Here is a 20,200-nt window from a genome sequence, read left to right on the forward strand (position 1 = left end):
ATACCACCCCCCTTTACCTCCCCTCAACCCCCAGTATCTCTCCTCCAGACAGTCTCCACGTGTCTTGAGAGCAGGCAATTACTCGTACACTCTCCTCACTTTTCATCTCTTATTTCTTCTCCCCTCCCCTACAGTGCAAACACTTGCACTGTAAATCCTGGGCTGAGGCTTAGGTAGGACTACACACACAATACAGATTTAGGTCTGGAGTATAATTGGTGTGAAAATGTATGAGAGGGCAGACATGCTGCAGAAATGCGAGCGCAGAGAAAACTTGTGGGGAGTCAGCGAGACCTCGCTTTTGTGTTACTATTTCCAGGACTCTACTCTGGTATGTTTCAAAGGATGCAAAGCACCATATTAGTGGTATATTGTCAAGGATCCGAAAGGGCTCATTAAGCATCACCAAGATATGATTGTTGGTATTTTGCCTCTATTTTTGTTATGAGGAGGAAATTATGTCCAACGTACTTGAGCTGTTTTAGACCGGGTTTGACAGGGCTGGCTCTGGGAGTTCTCAGTAGATCTCCACACAAGGGCTAACTGTGGGGAATAAGAAAACAAGAGGAGTTAAAAAGAAGAAGAAAGCAGTGGAAACTTGGACGGGTTAAAGTTGTAATAAATGGAGAGAAAGCTCAGCAGTTTCCTGTAGAAATATTTCACATTAAAACAAGTCCAGGTGGTTTGTTGTCCATGCTGGAGCTCCCTGTACTGTTCTACTAGGTAAATTACCGCAGTGCTTGGTGGCATCAGGCATCTCTTTTGTTTTGTGGTGTGGTGCAGATGTGGCTGAGCTATTTTTATCCTCTCTCCCTCACTTTCTTTCACTCACTCACTCACTCCCTCTCACTTCTACTTTCTGGGCGGTGTAGCACAATGCAGGAAGTGTCTGGGCCGCAATACCGCAGGGCCTAACTCAACGGCAAACCTAATTAAAAGGTTTCTCTTTGGTCTTCTAATCTGGAATAGCTGACCTGGACCAGGAGGTTGCTTATCTAGCCGCGATATTCCTCCCTCCTAACCTTCACCCCCAATGTCTTTCCAGTAAAACAGGGGTGGGGCCGCTGGCACTCAGCCTGCCATAGGCTTGCATCTATGGCACAGCAGGTCGGCAGCGGAGTGGCTGACACATGTGTCTGGGTGAACAACTGGACAAACAGGTCAAGTATAGCTGTGGAGTGTCTGAGAGGGCAGGGGGCCTTACTTAACCCCTGCTGCAGGGATCTGCACTCACACCGTCGATGACAGAACAATGTCAAAGCACATTAGTCTAATCCACTTTAGCTTATAGTTTCACCAAGCAACGAACATCATCATTAAAATGGGCGTATTGGCTTGATTGGCACCTGCCCCTGGCTCATGTATTCTATACCAGTTGAAAGAAAAGCTAAAATAACATGCAACGTCTCATAAATTCGCACACAAAGCTATCGGCCAAATGAGGATAAACAGAAGGGGGAAAAACTGCCTGCCACCTTATAAAACAGTTGTTATATTCGGTCATACTTTTCATTGATATAAATGTATGACTAATGCACCACTGTATGTTTTATATGCTCTTATACTAGTAGAAGTAAGTGAAATTCATTTTTAATCAAATGCAAATGGATGATCCTGACGTGTATAACGGTGAGAGATATGCTGGTTCCTCAGGGTTAACTCTGGCTTGGTCCATACACTGTCTGGTTTTAACTCTGTGTGTTGATGTTAGACACTGGCACAGTAGGGGCTGTAATGTGGTGAGGGAGTTGGTGGCCCCTAGGTGGTGTGTGTGTGTGTGTGTATGTGTGTGTGTGTGTGTGTGTGGGGGGGGGGGGGTTCAGCATGAGCATGGAAGCTGCATGGCCGTGATTCACTGTGACAGCACTGCCTGGCATGTGAGGACAGCAGGCCAGGCGGGCAGGGCTGCTGCTTTTGATCTTTATTTGCTCCACCGTCTGTTTTGCATTTAAGAGCCTTGCTGAGCGCGAGGCATTGGATACACCTTGAATGGTTCAGGACCCTGTCCACTTTTTAAAGACCCAGGATCCTTTTTCAAAGCTAAGAGGATCCAGGACAGAGAGGGATGATTTTTTTTAAGGGAAGGTTCTGTGCTGAATAGGGCAGAGGGTCTCCTGGCAACATAGATTAGCACTGATGAAAAGAGAGTGCTCTATAATACCACATAATCAAGCTAATGGGGAATGATGTGATGTGTGCGGGTGAGGGGCAAGGTAACATACATGTCCTTTTAGGTGGACCCTCAAGATCAACACAGGGTCAGGAGGCTGTGGAACAAAAACAAACATGCACAGCACATCCCCAACCAACCTTCCGCTGCTCCTCCTGACCCGTCAAATACATTTTGCACGTCAGTGTTGTCAACATACTGTGACATCTTACACCTGAGAGGCAAACCAGCTGGATGCCATCAATATGTGGGGCAATCCAACAAGCAGGCACAGTGCACTGACAGGGAGGCATTTCTCTTCTCAAACGGTGCATATATTTATCTTCTCAAACATCTCTATTGCACATTCCTCTCAGACACTACAGTGGCCACGATCCAGAGCGAGCAGCTGGACAAACTCTTGCCCTAGAGACTGATACAATTGATATAAATAACTGCCCTCTCTAATAAGACCCTTTATGAGGAGTCAGATCAACTCAGAAGAAAAGTGTGATGTTACTGGAACATCACTGGAAAATTTTTAGTTGTGCAATCCACACTTTTTTTTAATGTGAAGAAATGTTAAAATAACAGTGGCTCGGGAAAGGAACATCTTGTGTGTGGGAGGGAAGCACAGCATACATCTTTAATAGTCATTGATGTTCATTAGCAAACAGGCTTCAATATTTCCTCTCATGTTGAAATGTTGCAGCACGCTCACACGTCCTGCAGAATTATTTTCCCACTCCTGTTACTGTCCAGCATGTCATTTATTCCCAGACTATACATTTTTGACAGTCCACAGTTCACATGCTGTCTGTAAAGGCTTGCATAAACTGTTCTACTTTCTTTCTGAAAAAGAAACAATTGGAAGAATGTGTCTCATGTCATGGAGTTCAAAAGAGTACAGATAGACATAGAAATGTAGCAACATAGATTTTATTATAGAGTACTGTAGAGAGCTGTGCACATAATTACCATTTCCATAGTTTATACCATTTTATATTAATTGCATTTTCAAGTAAAGAATAAACAAGCTCTATTATGTTTTTGCTGAAACTGGAATTCTTAAGTGAAACAGCAAAACCAGAGGAACTGGTTATCCCAACACAAATTTAGACCCTTACTTCTTTCAAGTACAATTCTTAACAGCACCAATTCATGGGCTTGATACATAAATTACTTTGTAGCAGCCCTTTTAAGCAAGAAAATACATGTCTCTGTCAATGTGGCTATACAAATATAAACTGTGATTTTTAAATCATAACTAACAGTCATGTTTGGCAATGGGGTCAAATGCTGCTACCTGAGCACTACATATATGTATCAGCATCACTCTGGAAGTGCATAGCTTCCTGCTTCTTGATCAACTCTATGCCTTTCATAAAACACAACGTGGCCTACTGTAGATTTTGCACAAGCAATAGCTTTGTATTCACATTTAAAAAAAATTAAAGCAAAGCAAGGCTATGGCTGAAATGGTTATACAGTTCCTCATGATCTAAGATGTACATTTTGCTACATTTTACAGTATGCTGGAGGATTAATAACGTGTGTACAAGCACAAGGAAGTTGTTCTGTTAACGTTGTAAATAGCTTTTATAGTGACTGTTCAACTCTCACAGCTATAAATGCTTCACTCGTAACAATTATCTTGAGTAGCAGGCATACCACAAGGTGCAATCGGACATCTTTTTAAACTTGAAAAGTATTTAAAGAATAAAATACCGTCTTGCATTTCAAGTTCCTAAATGCTTGAAAATAGTCACATATGTTCAGCGATACAAAACAAAATGAACATCCACCCTGTTTCCTTAAATCATAGCTTATATACAAAAGGAAAAAGAGTAGGAAAGCATAAAAGTAACAAAGAAAAAATGGTGCATCAAGGCAATGGTGCATCAAGTCTAATCCAGGTGACACTGGAGAGCTGGGGGTAGGCTGGTGTAGAGTACATGCTGGAGGCAGACAGTGGCAAAGGGAAGTCCTGTAAGTGCACTAAGTAGAAGATAACACCCCTCCCTCCTTCCTGGGCACCTGTTAAAACAGCTAAAGCTTATTACTTCTGGCATCACAAAGGTGGTGGGGAGTGGGGAGGTGGGATTGGGGAGGTAAGAGCAGTGTGTGTGTGTGTGTGTGTGTGTGTGTGTGTGTGTGTGTGTGTGTGTGTGTGTGTGTGTGTGTGTGTGTGTGTGTGTGTGTGTGTGTGTGTGTGTGTGTGTGTGTGTGTGTGTGTGTGTGTGTGTGTGTGTGTGTGTGTGTGTGTGTGTGTGTGGTTGAGTGGAAGGGTTTTAATTGGAGTATTGCTGAAGAAGCCCAGATGGAAGGTGCATGGGGCTCACTCCACTACGCTCATCAGTCGACACACACCTCCTTCGATGGCCAAGCACTGTCCAGGAACGGTCCCAGGCGGCAATCTGGATATGTGCGTCTGCAGGCAACAATAGAACACACAAACACACTTAAAACATCATCCAAGGAAAGAAATACAGTACATACAGAGGCAGTGCTACGCAGGGATAAGGAAACACTAACACTGATGAACAAGTGGAGCAAATCTTAAAAGATGAAGGTACTGTATTTATGTTAATGGGTTTTTTACTATTAAGTATTGTTAACTTTGCGCAGTGGGCATTGAAATTGAAAACAGATATATGTTTTACAGGCAGGGGTTTCATGATTCCATTTGACTTTCTTGTGGGGATTTCGGATATTTGTAATTCATAATCATAGTTTTGAAGGTCAGACATCTTATCATATGACTAGTGCATAGCGTGTTTGTGCTAAATGGATAACATAAATAACTACCTCATGACATGGTATAATGGTATATCTGTGCTTCTGTACATCCTGTTTCTTGCAGACAACTCATGACTGTTTGTATGGCCTATGTAGACCCTGTTTTAGAGACCATGTGATGAGAGAAGTTCAGAGAGGGATTGTAATGTCTAAGGCATGTTTTGTTTGGTGTAATGTCTAAGGCATGTTTTGTTTGGTCTAAAGACGTCACCCAACCAAGACTAAGCTCGTTCTATCTATTACCTTGTGACCCTGTCTGTCTGGATGGGGTGTCTCCTCCTCTAAGGGCGCACTTACACTGTCCTTCCGCACCGCGACCCGGGCTTTAGGGTACTTGTCCCCCCTCCCTCTCACCCCGCGCCCCAGCCCCGTTTGTACTCACACTGCCTGGGCCTCGGCCAATGCTTCTTGCTGTCCATACGACATCACGCCGTAACACGTCACACACATTGATCGCGCGTGTGTGGCTTTGTTTACAAATCTTTCCAAGACCTCAGAGTTTTTGTGCGTCTTGTCGACTGTTTTTTAATATTTTCATCCGACCAAATCTGCAGTAAACACTCAACCTCCGCATCACACCAACGTGAACCTTTCACTGCCATTGTTGCGTATGGTCCGTCGTTCTATTTTCTATGTCCGAACAGGCGCACATACCGCTACCGCCGTAGGGCTCGTGCTCGTGCTCGCACACGTGCGCACGCTCGTGCTGTTACATGTGCAAACGGCTCTGCTAAAGCCCACCGTGGACGGCCCGCTGGCCGCAGTTGTGCGCGGAGCGGGTGCACTCACACTGCTTAAAGGTACTAGGCTTTAGCTGAAAAAACAGTTTTGGCCCGGTACAGAACAACAGTGTGAGTGCGCCCTAAAAGGCTGAGCACCAGTGGGCTCGGCGTCAGTCCTGCTAAACTCTGAGCCTTTTGAGGACGCAGGGGTGAACGTATTTTTATCTGCAGAAGAAAATACCTTGTCAAAATAAACCACGGAGAAAAAGCTGATCCTGTTTGTTGAACTTTATTGAATAAATCCATTTCCACAACAACTTTTAATTTTAAAGGTCACAATTCAATAAAATTGAACGCAGTTGAATGGACCATGAAGTCCTGTCAGAGCAACTGGCTTTGCATTTTATTGTTGGTTTACATAACTCACAGGGAAGGGTAAATGTTGCCACACTGGTGACTTTAGGGTAGCTGGAGGATTTAACAGTTATGCTGTTTCTCTGTCATCTCCAACTCCTGCAGTATACATGGCATCTCAAAAAGTACCGCTGCAGGCTACTGGTATGCCAACATTACACTATGTCATCATGCTACCGGCTGGTAAGCTACACTGTGTTGGTATTTTCTTCAAAGCATGTGAGTGGATGGTAAGTGCGGGTGGAGAGAAAAAAATACTGGGAGAAATATTAATCATTGAGATCGAAAGCTCCTCTTAGTTGATGTTTGATTTCATGACACCCCTAATAAAGGGGAACCAATGGTGTAAATGTAATTCTGCATGCATGTACCAAAGAGATGATAAAAAACTAGGAGAACCAGTTTCAGAAATATATCCATCAGATGGAAGGCATATCAGATGCATTGCACAGTGGTTATCACACAAGGATTTTGGAACTCATGACAACAATGATATTATATTTCACTGCAGCGAAAGTTTAGCCACAATCAGACCCTGTATTTTTTACTACAGGTTTCTGCATTGGGGCCCTTGCTAACTAACTAAATAATATCAAATATGAGGATTATAAATGCAATGCAAACAGCAAGTTCAGTGTTCAAGAACACACACAGGACCCCTCCTGTGGCATCATGAGCCCCTGAAGTCCGAAGATGCTAAGTGAGTATTTATTAAGAGGCAGAGTAAGTGGATAAAGGGAACAGACTGCTAGTGTTTAATGTTTGAGCACAGACAGAGAGGAGTAAGAGGAGGAGGAAAGGGGCAAACACAGCTGTGAAGACAGGAGTGAGACTTCAACTGGGGGATCAAAGGTGACTGACTCTCCCAGTGCCAATAATGGCTGTCATCCTCCTTCCTCTCCCTCTCCACAGAGGGGAACACCGGCTCCAGCCTTGGGGAAGAGTCCATCCACTTATTGAACAGGCCACTGAAATGGCCTGACATCATTCCTCCGGTCGCAGGAGCTTTCATCTCTATAGGACTTCTTTCTGTGTAGGCTTGGACTATGGCCTCTGGCACCCTGAGGGCAACTGTCACTACAATGGGACAACAGCCAGACAAGGCCATGCACACATGGCAACACTCTCAGGGGCTATTATGCCTCCAGTGCCCCTTTCTGGGTTCATCCTCTCCCCTTCATCTTCTAAAGATGAGGTTAAAGAAAGGCCTTGTTTAAACTGTTTTGACTAAAGGTCCATAGCTGAGACATAATTAACTAATCGTGACATGTTAATGTTTTGCTTTTGATGTTTGCATGACAGAGGGAAAGAGCTTTAGAATGTTCTTTTAAATTCCAACCACATTGAATACACAGCTGAAAATACACTACTGGGCACAATTAGAGCCTGGCTGTATGACTTCATATATCTTGCAAGAAAACTTTCTGACAATGACACAAATGTGCCCTAACCCTCACCCCTACACACAACTTTGCGGTGTATGTTAGGACCTTAATTTTTATTTCCATCTTACAGAATGAACAATTTGAGGGAGTAAGCAGGAAGGGTAAAAGGCTTACTAAACCAAACAAGTGAGCAATTACAGCACCAAAGCATTGCATGCCTTTCACAAGCTGCGGTGCTTGTTCATACTCTAAGTCCAGGTTACAGGGAGACAGTAGACAGATGGTCACAAAACAGACGTCCCAACATTTCTGTGACATCAAGCCTAGTAAGCATGAGAAAAATAATGCTTTAGTCTGCAGCAGATTCACATGAAGAAAAGCTCTTTTTGCCATTAGCAATACAACACAGCAGACTCAAACCTTGTTGTTGGGATGGTCTTAATAAGTGGGCAGTTCCTTAAAATGCAACTTTATGGTAGGTTATCATTACCACTTCAATCACAAACATGATCTCACTGACAGAACAACGATTTATGCTAATGTCAGAAGAGACCTATTTTGCTTTTTCTTATTTTCTGTCATATTTACAATGTCAGACGCTTCAAATCATGAGGTAATGTAAAAGTAATCCATTGTGAGCAAAACCCTCATATTTGAGACCGTCATTACAGTTCCAACTATGTTTTCTACTCAGCCCAAGCTTATATCAACCACTGCTGGAACATCAAGTTGTTTAGTTTTTGGTTTATGAGCCATTAATGGCGGTTAACGGTAGAAAGTGTTACTATACACTGTTAGGGTAATTTCCTGGCCGCAATGGTGGTGCAGAGAGTACAGATGTGGAAGACCAGGATATGCTGACCAATCAGAGCAGGCGGGGATTTTTTGGGAGAGGGGGGCCTTAAAGAGACAGGTGCGAGAGAATACAGGTTTATTGAGACAGACAGAATGAGAAAAATAATATCTTTTTTGAACATCACCGCATGTAAACAGTACATTAGAAGCAACCCAAACTACAAGTATGAACCTGAAAATGAGCATGATATGTCCTCTTTAAGACTGCCTGCTGATGGTGTGATGTTCATCTCAACATCTCCTTCACAATGTACTGTATCATAGCTCATGTTCCAAATTACTTGTTTAATGGATCCTTGCGGTTGAGTCCATGTTTACATTGGCAGTGTTAACTTATTATAAAGTCAGTGGGATTGAAAGAGGTGCAAAGAAATTTAGGATTACATGATGCAAGATAGAAAAAAACAAAGACACGCAAACCTGTCGTCAGCTTGATACCCAGTGAATGAAGTAACCACATGACAGGACGACGTCTGAGTCAAAATATAACGTGAAAAACACAGCTCTATTGTATGCTGGAGAAAAACAACATTCTTTGGTGATATGAATGTGTTTAGGAGCTCAGAAGCCACACATTAACACCATGGTGCAGGCCAAAGGATAAATTTGGCTCTATGACCATGCCGCTGTTTTTATGTTGTGGTTTTCACATTTTTCTCTTTTTAAATAAAAAAACAATCATGTGCTATTTATTCTTTACGCTACATGGATAGTAAAAACAAACTGCACCATAATAAAATACATTTGTCGTGTAGTATACAAAGCAGACAACAACCAGGAGGCCTGAATTGCATGCCATTTGATTTTCTCTGGCCTGAACACAATTTAAGCATCAAAAGCTTTAAAGTGGTAATGATGTCCAGGAGAAGGGAACTGAGCAATGGTGGCAGTGCTGTGGATCCTACACTTCTTTCATCTGTCCAATCATGACAAACAATAAAACAATAGTCAAACTGTTTCAGAAGCGCAGCCATTGTAAAACATGGCTAGATGTTCTGATGTGCTATCCAGTGCAAACACAGGTGAGAACTTGAATAAAACCAGATGCCTTTGTTTCTGAAGCTCTTCTGCTTTATAGCTATTTACAGTGTAATGTCAAAAGGATTAGGATACAGACTCAACTTTCCCCTAAACAACATCTGACTGAAAAGTAAGAAAAACCTCAGAGGAACTGCCAGCACAGCGTCTGAAAAACTGGTCTGACATCTAACACATTGAGGACTGGGCTGTTTCATGCTTTACTGTTCTCCTGGGTTTATGAAATTGTCATTTGTCAGAAAAAAATATATACATACAAGTCTGAGAATCTAAACACTGTGAAAGTAGATTTGCTTTAATGTAAATCCAGTCTGACCTCTGTCCTAAATACTCCTGCTACTGTGTATCAGCCCTGTCATGTTCTTATCACAGAAAAGCAGCGGAAGATGGACTCTGGCTGGTTAGAAACGCCCAGTGGGATGCTAATAGGAATGGGAGGAATGTCTGCAGAATAGCAGCTGAGGCTGTGGATGACTCTGGCTCTATACGCAATCTCTGCACCTCAGAGCACTTAAAATTTACATGTGCTTAAATCAGGAGGAATTATTCAGGCCACCTATTAAAAGTGTAATGGGAACACTAACCCTTATCAAGTTTTCTTCAGTAAGCATTCATTGGAGTCATTTTTTATGACTGCCTGTCCTGCTGTAGCTTGGTCATCAGCATCAACCTTCACCTGCACGGGAGGACTTAACACTTTAGTTTATCCCCACAAAATCTGCATTGTGCACTTCTGACATTCTTTCATACCACAGTTTTGATGTCTGCTATCAAGGCCATAGACAGACAGGCCTCTATGGCATACAGACGACTTTCTAGACTGAATTTACAGACATCATGACTGGAGCCTGGTCACATTAGGGTTCCCATCTCTGGCTTTTTAAACTTTACCAGATTGGAAAGAAAACAGATGGTCTCTTTTGGAATCCCATCAATAGACGATATGTTGGCAGTGTACAGGGCCCAACTCTGGACCCAGCTGGGTAGCAATGGATAAAACCATTTTTTTTAACCCACTGTGGAGGCCTGAAGGAAAGAACAGCCAGCTTCTCTGGTATGCAGACGATGAGAGCCACAGAGGGACATTGGAGCTTCGTAGAGTAGTGTAAGGTTTGGTGGAGCAGCTGTGTTCTTGGTGGCATTCTCCAATATCACTGTGTCACCAATGCCCTGTCGCAAGGAAGTTGATACCATTTCCCAGGAGATCCAGAAAACAGTACTGACAGAGGATATTCCTGGATCTGCACCAACCGAACACAATTTTTCAAAGAACATTCTGCATTTATGAAGGTGCTTACAGTAATGCTTATGTTCCAAAGAAGTTTCTGCACTTTAAACTTTTAAGGATAGCCTTCAAGTGAATGCTGTTCTGCTCTTACATAGTTTTTGTACTATTTCAAAGTCTGTGGACAGAGCCGATTGAGCATCTGGTGCAAAAAGGAAATTTGGTGAACAGTAGCAGAGCACAGAATTAGGTTCTCCTTTTCTGAATCATTATCAGTCCACATTGTCTAGTTGGTATACTGGCAACAAAAAGTCTATTATCTAGTTAATATCACATCTCATACATCACCATCCCAGGATGCTAAATTTAATCCCTTGCACTTGCAACTCAGTTGTGTTAACAGCACATAGATATCTCTGTAATACTGTACTTTTACTGTTAATCATAAATGTTACATGTCCAATGTGAAGCTCACCAAAGGAACTGGGATTTCAGAATTGCCATCATCACTATCACTATACGCCACATGTAATATCACCCTCCGCTAATGCCTGCTAAACCTACAAATATACATACATTTTGTAAAAATGTCAAAAAAACAACCACTTACAAACAAAAGCAATGTTTGCTGAAGTGCCTCTGTACATGCCCACAGTTGGCACAGGCGTGAAAGGGAAGCTTGCATGCTCACATTCCACCACAGAGTCTAATACACAGAGTACATCTGACAAATATGCAGATTGATACTGATATCCCCAGTGGTGCATGACTTTCAGTAAATTTGATGGTACTTTAAGACCAGGAAGGGCCAGAGAGAGGGAGTGACGAGAGAGATAGACCAAGAGACAGAGGGGAGGACGGGCGAGGGGGCGGAGAGGTGAAGAGGCGGCACGGAGGGCAAACGCTTTGAAATCTGAACCAAGTTTGAACAACAGTGCCCTCTCTTTATACAGAGTGACAGAGATACATTAGACAACCAAATCAGTCTGAGCTGAGACTCCATTTGGAGCCAGGAGACCAAAGCATGAAGTCCTGTTGCTTTAGAACCCACTCCAACTGATTCAAGTCACATAATTTATGTACTGCAGAGTTTTGCTAATGATTTTTAAGAAATTTAAGGTCCTGGCAGAGGATCACAGAGCCAACCTCAACCATTTATGATAAACTGTTAAAGTAATGTCCACTTATAAGAGCACTGCAAATATCTATTTCCCGTAATGAAAAAGCCAGGGTCACAAGCAAACAACATGAGAGAGAGAGCAAGCAAAGGTGGTGCACGGGCAAAATTACTGCCAACGACCACAGACACCTGGGGTTTGGCTTGGTTGTGCCTTTCGGTGAAGGATTATGTACCTGTTGCTAGGGAATGAGGAGTGGGACCTGGTGGAGATAGCATGAACCTGTCTCTACAGTTCATACTACAACAGTGGACAGGGCCTGTAGTTTCTCACGACTTTGACATTACAAACTGGAAGTACAAATAGGATGACCGGCTCTAATCTGAAGGTAAAGACACAGCTAAGTAGCAATTCAAATTCACACAAGGCACAACATATCCACAGCGACTATTTGTGAAGAACAACTTGAACTCTGACTTGTGTTATGAAAGTTTAGAACTCAATTCAACAATTGTCACAAACTAACATTTAATTTCTTTCTTTCTTTTTTTTGATTATAAAGCAGGCCAAGGTGCTATATAAATAGTGAAAGTATCAAAACGCTCAATCCACAGAGAAATGCTCAAAGCCTCTATTCAGAGACTATGTCTTTAAACGAGCCGTCAGGTCTTCTGTACTGTTATGATGTCAAAGCTATACTATATATATATATACAGTATATATTTATATATATATATTAAGGTAGAAAGCACCACTACATTGACGTTAGAGTCATTCCTGCTTTCAATGACGTGCAGAGACGCATAGAGGGCAGATACAGAAAGATACAGAAACGCTGACCAATCAGAGCAGACTGGGCTTTTTCGGGAGTGAATTGCTGCCTGAGGAAATAAAATACTATTTTATATTGGGCCCAGCAGTCTCCCCAAATTTCCTCCAAGTGCACTGTTCATATTGTGAAAATTATTATATTCTTAATTTACATATCAGAATCGGAGTGCATCATGATATTGGTTCAGATAGGTGAACCAACCAATATATAATGCACCAAACAGTCATTTTTTTCCAGAGGAATTATCAAACAGCAGGCAAGAGTCTGGTTAAGACACCTCATTTCATGTATTCAGATATTCTATTTTTTTTTAATGAAAAATCTGACAAATTACTTAAACCAGTCTTGTTTTAAAGATTTTTTTTTATAATTAAAATTATTCATCCAGGAAAATGTGATGTAGCCCAATTGTCAAAAGTCAAATCTAGGTTATAACTGCTAGTCAAAAAGGGAGACAAACTAAAGAACAGATTGGATTTCAAGCCACTGGTACTGGTCAGTGATGCATAAGTATTACAGTTCATTTTGAAATCTATAATAGGAGCCTATACTGTCTTAAATGTGTATTTCAAATTCATGGCAATACATTTAGCTTGTCAAGCTGATAGGGAAGCTTACCTTTGCTTTGCTATCTTGGGCAGACATGTAGCCAACACACATGCTCTCTGTGGTGTGACTCCATAGGAACTCCACTGTTTAAACACACAGATAAAAAATGTTAATTAGTGGAAAGGAGAAAATTAATTCACATAAATATACATTCGTATACAACTGTAACAATATAAATAAAAAGGGCATGGACACAGTGAGGGTGTGGGGAGAGAACAGAAATCAAGAGTCTTTCCATCTGCCAGAGGAAAAAGCTGAGCAGGTGACTCAGTGTGCCAAACTGCTGTAAACTCTTGAGCATGCCCACTATCATGAAAATATATGACTTGCAGTTGTGACAGAACTGCAGAGGAAGGTAGAACGTGCGAGGTGGAGAAGAAATTACAGCACCCAAAGGATGTGGTTGACATACTGTTTATTCCTATAAATCAACACAGAGCCCTCTGCAGTCCACAGTAATCTGAGGTAGTCCACACTCTGCACACTAGCTACGGTCCATAAACAGCGTCAAACAGGGCCTGTACATCACTGAGTAAGTGGTACTTTGGAGCATTTCATTATTCAAGCTGACATAATGAATAATACAAATAGCTCTTCACTCGTCATTTGCCATCATGTTTAATTTGTCATGTGCTCTACTTTGTCAGGGAACTTCAACTCAATCATTGGTTTCTTTGGAGCTGAGGGTTTGATATGCATCATGGTAAAATTACCACAAACGGCAAAGGGTTACATTAAAACTCAGTAGGTAAGTCATAAGGCATAAACATTTGACAGACCTCTGATTAAGTTAATTACAATGAGGATATATTTGCAAAAAAGGAAGGGTCAAAAGCTCCAGGTAGAGAAACCAGATCTACCAATACAATCAGCCAAACTGGGCGGTATTCAGAAGGCCTCCACTTGTCTGAAGATTAGCTCTTGATTCCATAGTGGGAGGTCTCTGTTTGAATCTGAGATGAAGGGTGTGAAACCAGAGCCTGATTGTGCGAGTGAAAACACAGACCACCCGCCAGGAAAGCCACAATGTCTCCTCCCCCTCCTCATAACTATCTTATGATGGGATTTTTAAATATTAACAGCCAAATCTCTGCCTAAGATGAGCTGTGGTCCAGAAGTTTGGGTGTGATCGTTTATTAAAATGATTACCATCTTACCTAGAATACCCTGAATATTTTGTGATGTTGGGGCTTCCACACATTGGCAGCAGCGCAAGACAATTACTCCACCCAAAACACGGTCTTCACTGGCCAGAAAGGGTGAGCCTGGACACACAGAGGAAACACCACTCTTGAGATGAATAAACATGGCAATAAAAAATGACAAGTTTCTCCTCAATCAACAAAGTCTCTTGTATACTTTTACTTCTCCACCCCAACACACCGAACCAAGGATAACAAATGAAAAACTGGACAAACACAGCCCTTTTAATTGAGTTAACGTGATCTTTGAGGAAAAAAATCCTTCCATTCAAGTTGTTTCCCTTTCTGGCCAAGTTAAACAACTGTGAACAATTATTCTGAGGTATTTATTTTATTTCATTTCAGAGTTCAATAAAATAGTAAAAAAATAAATAAAAAAATCACTCCATTTGTGCTGGGCAGGTTTAAGCACATAATACTGTAGGTGGATGACAGGTAGTGTAATTTTCACCATACTGTATACACTCCTGGACCACAATATTTCCTTTAAAGAAAACCCCCCAGCTACATTACTCTAAAAGACCTCGGAGTGTATTTTCAAAGAACCTCTTTTGCTTCCTGACTAAACTTCAGAAGAGGCAAACTCGAATAAGGTGTTGTGTATACAAACACAAGAACTTGGCTGAATAGTGAGGGGCAATAAAAGAAAAAATAAAGACCTTAGTTCGGAAAAGAACAAACTAAAAGCTGCTACATTACAGCGTGTATGTCTCAACATAGCAACAAGAAAAAGAACAACAGGATCAGTTGATGAATTTGATGAAAATATTTCTGTGTCTACATGCCATTGTCTCTTTGTTGCTTTTCCGATGGTGGTTCCATGTCGTAATGTTCTCTTCACCCTTCACTCTATAAAACTTGATCACTTTTCAGTGCAGTTTGGATGACATTCACACATGTGATGGCATTTGGCATTTGTTGTACATTTTATAAGGGCTCTTAAATTGATTTTTACTCATTCCATAATAACTCTGACATCTTTGCATGTTGTAAACATAAGAGCAGTTCAATTATTGCCTTAATGTTCACTATTACTTTATCCATAACATTCGAAGAAAAACAAATTAACAAGATTTAACTATTTTTGAGTGTAGGTATTGTGTGTGTGTGTGTGTGTGTGTGTGTGTGTGTGTGTGTGTGTGTGTGTGTGTGTGTGTGTGTGTGTGTGTGTGTGTGTGTGTGTGTGTAATGAGGGGTATTATTGTATTACACATAAATATCTAAAAATACTAATTGTCATTAAAGACATTCTACAGTATTTAGAGAACCTGACAAATGTATCATGAAAGGTTGAATGAGAGGCCTCCACATCACAGACACTGTCATCATTGCCCTTGCTAAGGCAGGATTTATGGAGCTTTGTTTGACTTATTGTGCATCTTGAAAGGAAACTGCAGAAGAATTAACTTGAAATTGACTTCATCCAGCCCCATCCAAACGTCTCGTTGTTACAGATGTCCATGACAAAGCCAAACTGGGATGGACTTCTAAAGGAGGCCAAAACAAGGCAGAAACCACCACATGTTTCCACATGTCCTTTCTGCTTCTGCTCGGTCTTCTTAGAGCAATCCCAGTGGTCATTCACAGGCGCAGCAAATGCAGTTAACAGCACTTTCTAAAAATGGAACACTTCTGAGAATTTGACAACAAAAAAAAATTGCATCTTCACATGAGCTTTCAACACAACAATTATGTCTTCTAAAATTATCTGTGGCTGTCATCAACGATGTGTGGAACATTTGAAGGCCCTGTTTAAAAAGAGAAGACGATTGATAAATCAAAAGCCATCTCTTCTGATTTTATTATTTCCAGTGTTTCCAGTTGTTAGCTCATTCCTTATGTACATCTGTTTGTTAGCTTAATTCTCTGTGTGCATAACTGTGTTTCTCGCATACACGTTCTTGGCTAACAAATCAGTGTGTATGGAAAGCAGTGGGAGTCAGGCTACACGTGGGTGACTCACTGATGAACTTGTTTTGCATAGCCTCCAGCAGTGCTTGGTGGGCATCTTCAGACTGCATGGCAGTAGAGCATTCCCGTGCCAGCATGGTGCGAATCAGATGCTCTCCACAGCCTGGAAAAAAGAAAAAAGACAGAAAAAAGCTTAACCTGTATCATTTACCTGCTTTAACTGAATTCTTTGATGCAAGCATATATGCCTTCAATCTGAATTGCATAAATGTCCAGTGAGTTCACGTTGAGAGAGTTGTAGCACATGTAATACACACCTCTTACGTCGAAGATTCCAAGACATATAAAAAAATCTGACTTTAAATCATTTGCTGTGTATGGTATTAATCACATCTCGACATTTCACATCTTGAGGTTTAAGTGAATTTTGAGGAGATCAGTGTGTACAGGCATTTCCTGATTACCATTTATTACACTGTGCTTTGATATTCAAAACATGTTAAAATGACCACATTTTCATAAAATATTTGGTTATTAAGTTAAAGTGACACAATGGAAAATATTACAAAAAAAGGATTCACTTTTCTGTTGATGTGCTGCTGCAGTCATTTTAGCTTATCCTCAGCAGATGACTTTGATTATTAATTAATTAAAGATGACAGCACCTAGGGGCCAAGTACAGCTGCCTTGCTCAAGGGCACACTCACAGTAATTGCTGAAGCAGGGTTTGTGTTTCTCTTTCATTTTTCTCTGCCCAGATTCCCAGCTGGTCTGGGAATTTCAAACAGCAACCACCCAGTATTAATACCACTTCTGTCAACTCTGTGCTCTAGCTGGCTCCTTGTGTAACTGCAGTAACATGCATCACCATCACACATTTATGCATCAATTTTATGCAATGTTTTTAAACCTTGTTTTACTCTGTAGTACTTTAGGATTGCTTTTTAACAATGAAAAGTGCTGTACAAATTAAATGCATTATTATTATTATTAATATTATTATCATCATCATCATTATCATTATTATTATTATTAATGATAAATAAAAATTGCTAAATGAAATAATAAAAATGCTAATAAAATTAGATTAGTGCCAGGAAGATGTTCTCCAGTTGGCTCCAAGAAGCAGCCCAATCTTTCTGATGCTCTTCAGTTGCAGCATGTGGTATAAATACAAGTCAAGGGAGAGAAACAAAGCCTTTTGTTAAGCGTTTAGGCCAACCAGGAACCATAAATACCACGGTCAGCCTGCCTCACCCTGCTCTCCCAATACCAAGTCAAACATAGCAAGTGTGCTTTTTTATATCTACTTAATGCTTGAAGGACTAACATTGAAACTGAAACCTTGTTATTGCTTAGGAAAGTATATATTGAATACCCGCAGCAGGCTTACAATATGATTTTTCTCAAATGTCTACCCACATTCAAGAAAAATACAAGAAATGTAAAAGTGAAAACTAAACACATCTGGCAAAAGCTCCTGTGAAACCCCATAAAGACTGAAGAATATAGCCTTGTTATTTCTGTAAACACAAACGAAAGGCCTCATAAAATATCAGGTAACTACAACAAAACTGAATGCAGGTTGGTAACTGTGGAAACCAGATGCCTGGAGCGACTTGAAGTTCTTTTTTTAACGAGAGCAGTACGTCAGATTGGCCAGGTACTGTGTCTTTTGTAGTGTGTTTACCATAAACCGCTCTGTCTCAGGGGAACTGGATAGCATGGCAGCACAAACACGGACACGGTTGGACTAGAACTGCAGCGAGATGCCCAGGCTAAAGCAGAAACTCAACAGAAGAGACGTGTAAAAAAGAGGGCTAACAATCGGAGACACAGTAGATGACAGCCAACAGCAGCAAGAGTAAACAGTGGAGCTGTTCTCTTGTGGGCCACAGCAAAGTGAAGGCCAGAACAAAGCCATCAACGCATATAAAACAAAGACACACATGAGCCGCATGTTACAAAACAGAATAGAATGGAGGGGGTGCGAGGGTAAAGTGGTGGTGAGGTGAAGGGAAGAAAGAGTGACATAGAGGGTGAGGAGGGCCATGCTCCTCAAGTCAGAATGAAAATGATTGTTTTTCTGTTTCTTTTGATGGGAATGCCTTTCATGTCAGGAAATTAAAAACAGGTGTTGTACTGGAACACACATTATGTTCTGCATACCCATAAGGAAAGCTTTTTTTAAGTAACATCAAAGGCAAAGCCACAATATAGGAAGACAGGATGAGGTGGAAATACACAGAACAAACATCTACACCAGATAAAGTCATAAAAACCACGGGGATGCAAACATATCTAAAAAAAGGGAATGGTTCTAATTTTTTGTTTCAATGAAATGTGCCAGACAATTGCCAGACAAAGGCTTACATTTTTTCTAGATAGCAGATAGAGTATTGGCCCTTTCAGAAGTGTATATGACTACAGTACAATGTCCAAATACTTTCTTAGGCTCAGTATAACTTTTCTTGTTGTTACACTCCCCTAAACTTCTCACTGATTGCTGGTGATAATATATTCAGACAAGCTCTAGCAGTGAAAAATGCTGGCTGTGTCAGTGCTCCAAGTACATATGACTCAAGCTTCAGCCTGTCTGATCAAATCAACTCATTTACACTGAGATGCATTAGGCTACAGATCCACATCAAAGGGCTTAAATGTTCCCCAGAAGCTGTGTCGCAGACGTCTACACATCTTAAGGAAGTAGACTAATATTGAAAAACCATACAGCTCACAATCAGCAATGTTGCTTTCAGCTAACAGAGACACGCACTCTCATTTTTTTGGGAAACACTAAAGCTTGGTTGTATACTTTGTGTAACAAGAAGAATACAACTTGTTTTTAAAGTGGCTGTTTGGTCCTGAAAGGGAAGGATGTCTTTGTCTGATTGACTATGTGTTTTTAGTTTAAGCCCTAGAGAGTCAATACTTTATGAGATAACCTCCCCTGCTACTGTGTGTGCTGTCAGCAGAGGTATGGCAGAAGCAGTAAGGTCGCTGCTATCGTTTTTCTTCATGCAGACTTGTAATTTTAAATCACCAAATTCACGATGATCTTGCTGCTGACACTACAATAAACTTATTTTTACACTAGGCCTGTTCTTTTTTTATTTGTTTTTTACAGATACGCCTCATTTATTACAAAATCTGCAACTCTAATGGCCTGCTTCACTGCTCAGATAATTCTGGAATGAATTTGTTTGATGGATTTTTATTTGGTATAGAAACTTGAACAGTGTCAATGCAGGGTTTAAAAGTTGAAAATATCCTCAGAATGTACTGACTTGTCTGCTGTAGTGAATTTATCTAGACATTTAGCTCATTTTCAAAAGGCTGATAAAAGACTAAATGTATGAGGTTATACTTATGAGTGTGTTCCCACCTGGTACGTATCAACATGTGTTCTGAGTGATCCGATCACAAGTGGACGGCTCTCAGTCTGTCTGTTCACACCTGGCAGCAGCATGCGTATCCACATGCGTCTTCAGTGACCACTTGTGATCTGATTTCACTTTCCTGCTCTGTATGTCAATAAACACGTACATCATTTCCAGTTACGATATAGAATGAAACATTGTTTTTGTCAGCATTGTGTGGTGTGTGAATTTCAGTTGTAACTCTTATCTCACATAAGTCATTATCACTGAAACAAGAGATTACTCATGAAAAAGCGATTTCCTACAGTACTTACAAAAAAATTTTCTCGCAAACGGCGGTGTTTGTGTGTAATATGTTCGGAATTTTGGAAAAAAATACATTTTTAAAGCCTCTGTGTTGAGCTTGCTCACTTGTTTACCGTCATGTTAAGTTGCTGCAGACGAAACCCTTTTCCTGATTACATCGCTTTACTATAAAAGCATTTGAATAACAAAACAATGAGGGTCTTTTATTGTGAAGAACTTATAGGCAATAAATGTGTTTATCCATTTCACAGCCGC

The 20,200-nt window shown here is 40.9% G+C and overlaps 1 protein-coding gene across 1 annotated transcript in view; it reads right to left on the bottom strand.

Moving 5' to 3' along the window:
• Positions 1-3,079: 3,079 nt before the first annotated feature.
• Positions 3,080-20,200, bottom strand: part of tasp1 (taspase, threonine aspartase, 1) — a 30,757-nt gene continuing 13,636 nt past the window's right edge. The window contains exons 11-14 of the mRNA XM_083922604.1: positions 16,312-16,422; positions 14,304-14,411; positions 13,156-13,229; positions 3,080-4,580 (exon numbers count right to left, since the gene is read on the bottom strand). Of these exons, the coding sequence (XP_083778730.1) occupies positions 4,488-4,580; positions 13,156-13,229; positions 14,304-14,411; positions 16,312-16,422 (386 nt within the window). The 3' untranslated portion in view covers positions 3,080-4,487. The remainder of the gene's footprint in view (positions 4,581-13,155; positions 13,230-14,303; positions 14,412-16,311; positions 16,423-20,200) is intronic.

This window comes from Echiichthys vipera, assembly GCF_963691815.1.
Source record: "Echiichthys vipera genome assembly, chromosome: 11".
NCBI lineage: Eukaryota > Metazoa > Chordata > Actinopteri > Perciformes > Trachinidae > Echiichthys > Echiichthys vipera.